This window comes from Eimeria mitis, genomic scaffold, assembly GCF_000499745.2.
Source record: "Eimeria mitis Houghton genomic scaffold, Emh_scaff1693, whole genome shotgun sequence".
NCBI classification, from domain to species: Eukaryota; Apicomplexa; class Conoidasida; order Eucoccidiorida; family Eimeriidae; genus Eimeria; species Eimeria mitis.
Genome location: NW_013570008.1, coordinates 7,835 through 8,233, shown reverse-complemented (window position 1 = coordinate 8,233; position 399 = coordinate 7,835). Strand labels below are relative to the sequence as shown.

The 399-nt window shown below is 60.9% G+C and overlaps 1 protein-coding gene across 1 annotated transcript in view; it reads left to right on the top strand.

Annotated features, from left to right (window-relative positions):
- Positions 1 to 72: 72 nt before the first annotated feature.
- EMH_0041890 (uncharacterized protein) overlaps positions 73 to 399 on the top strand; it is a gene marked incomplete at both ends in the record, with an annotated part of 7,780 nt that continues 7,453 nt past the window's right edge. Inside the window, one exon of the mRNA XM_013495676.1 lies at positions 73 to 260. Within this exon, the coding sequence (XP_013351130.1) occupies positions 73 to 260 (188 nt within the window). The remainder of the gene's footprint in view (positions 261 to 399) is intronic.

Below are 399 nucleotides of genomic sequence, written 5' to 3'. Positions count from 1 at the left end.
CAGCAGCAGCAGCAGCAGCAGCAGCAGCAGCAGCAACAGCAGCAGCAGCAGCAGCAACAGCAGCAGCTTGAGATGCGAGGAAGCGGCGGCATTTTCGAGTTGGCAGAGTTGTTGAACGAGCCCCCCTCAAAGCAGCAGCAGCAGCAGCAGCAGCAGCAACAGCAGCAGCAGCAGCAGCAGCAGCAGCTAAGTGCAGCAGCACTCCGGCATCACCCAGCACTGCAGCGGCTACGAGAGAAGATGCTGCTGAGCAGCTGGACGTTCGCTGACCTGTGCTTACACCTGGGTTGCAGTGTATCTGCAGCTCGCACCCTGACCTGCAGCAGCAGCAGCAGCAGCAGCAGCAGCAGCAGCAGCAGCAGCAAGGGGCTGTGTCTGTATAGGACTGCGTTTCGTCGC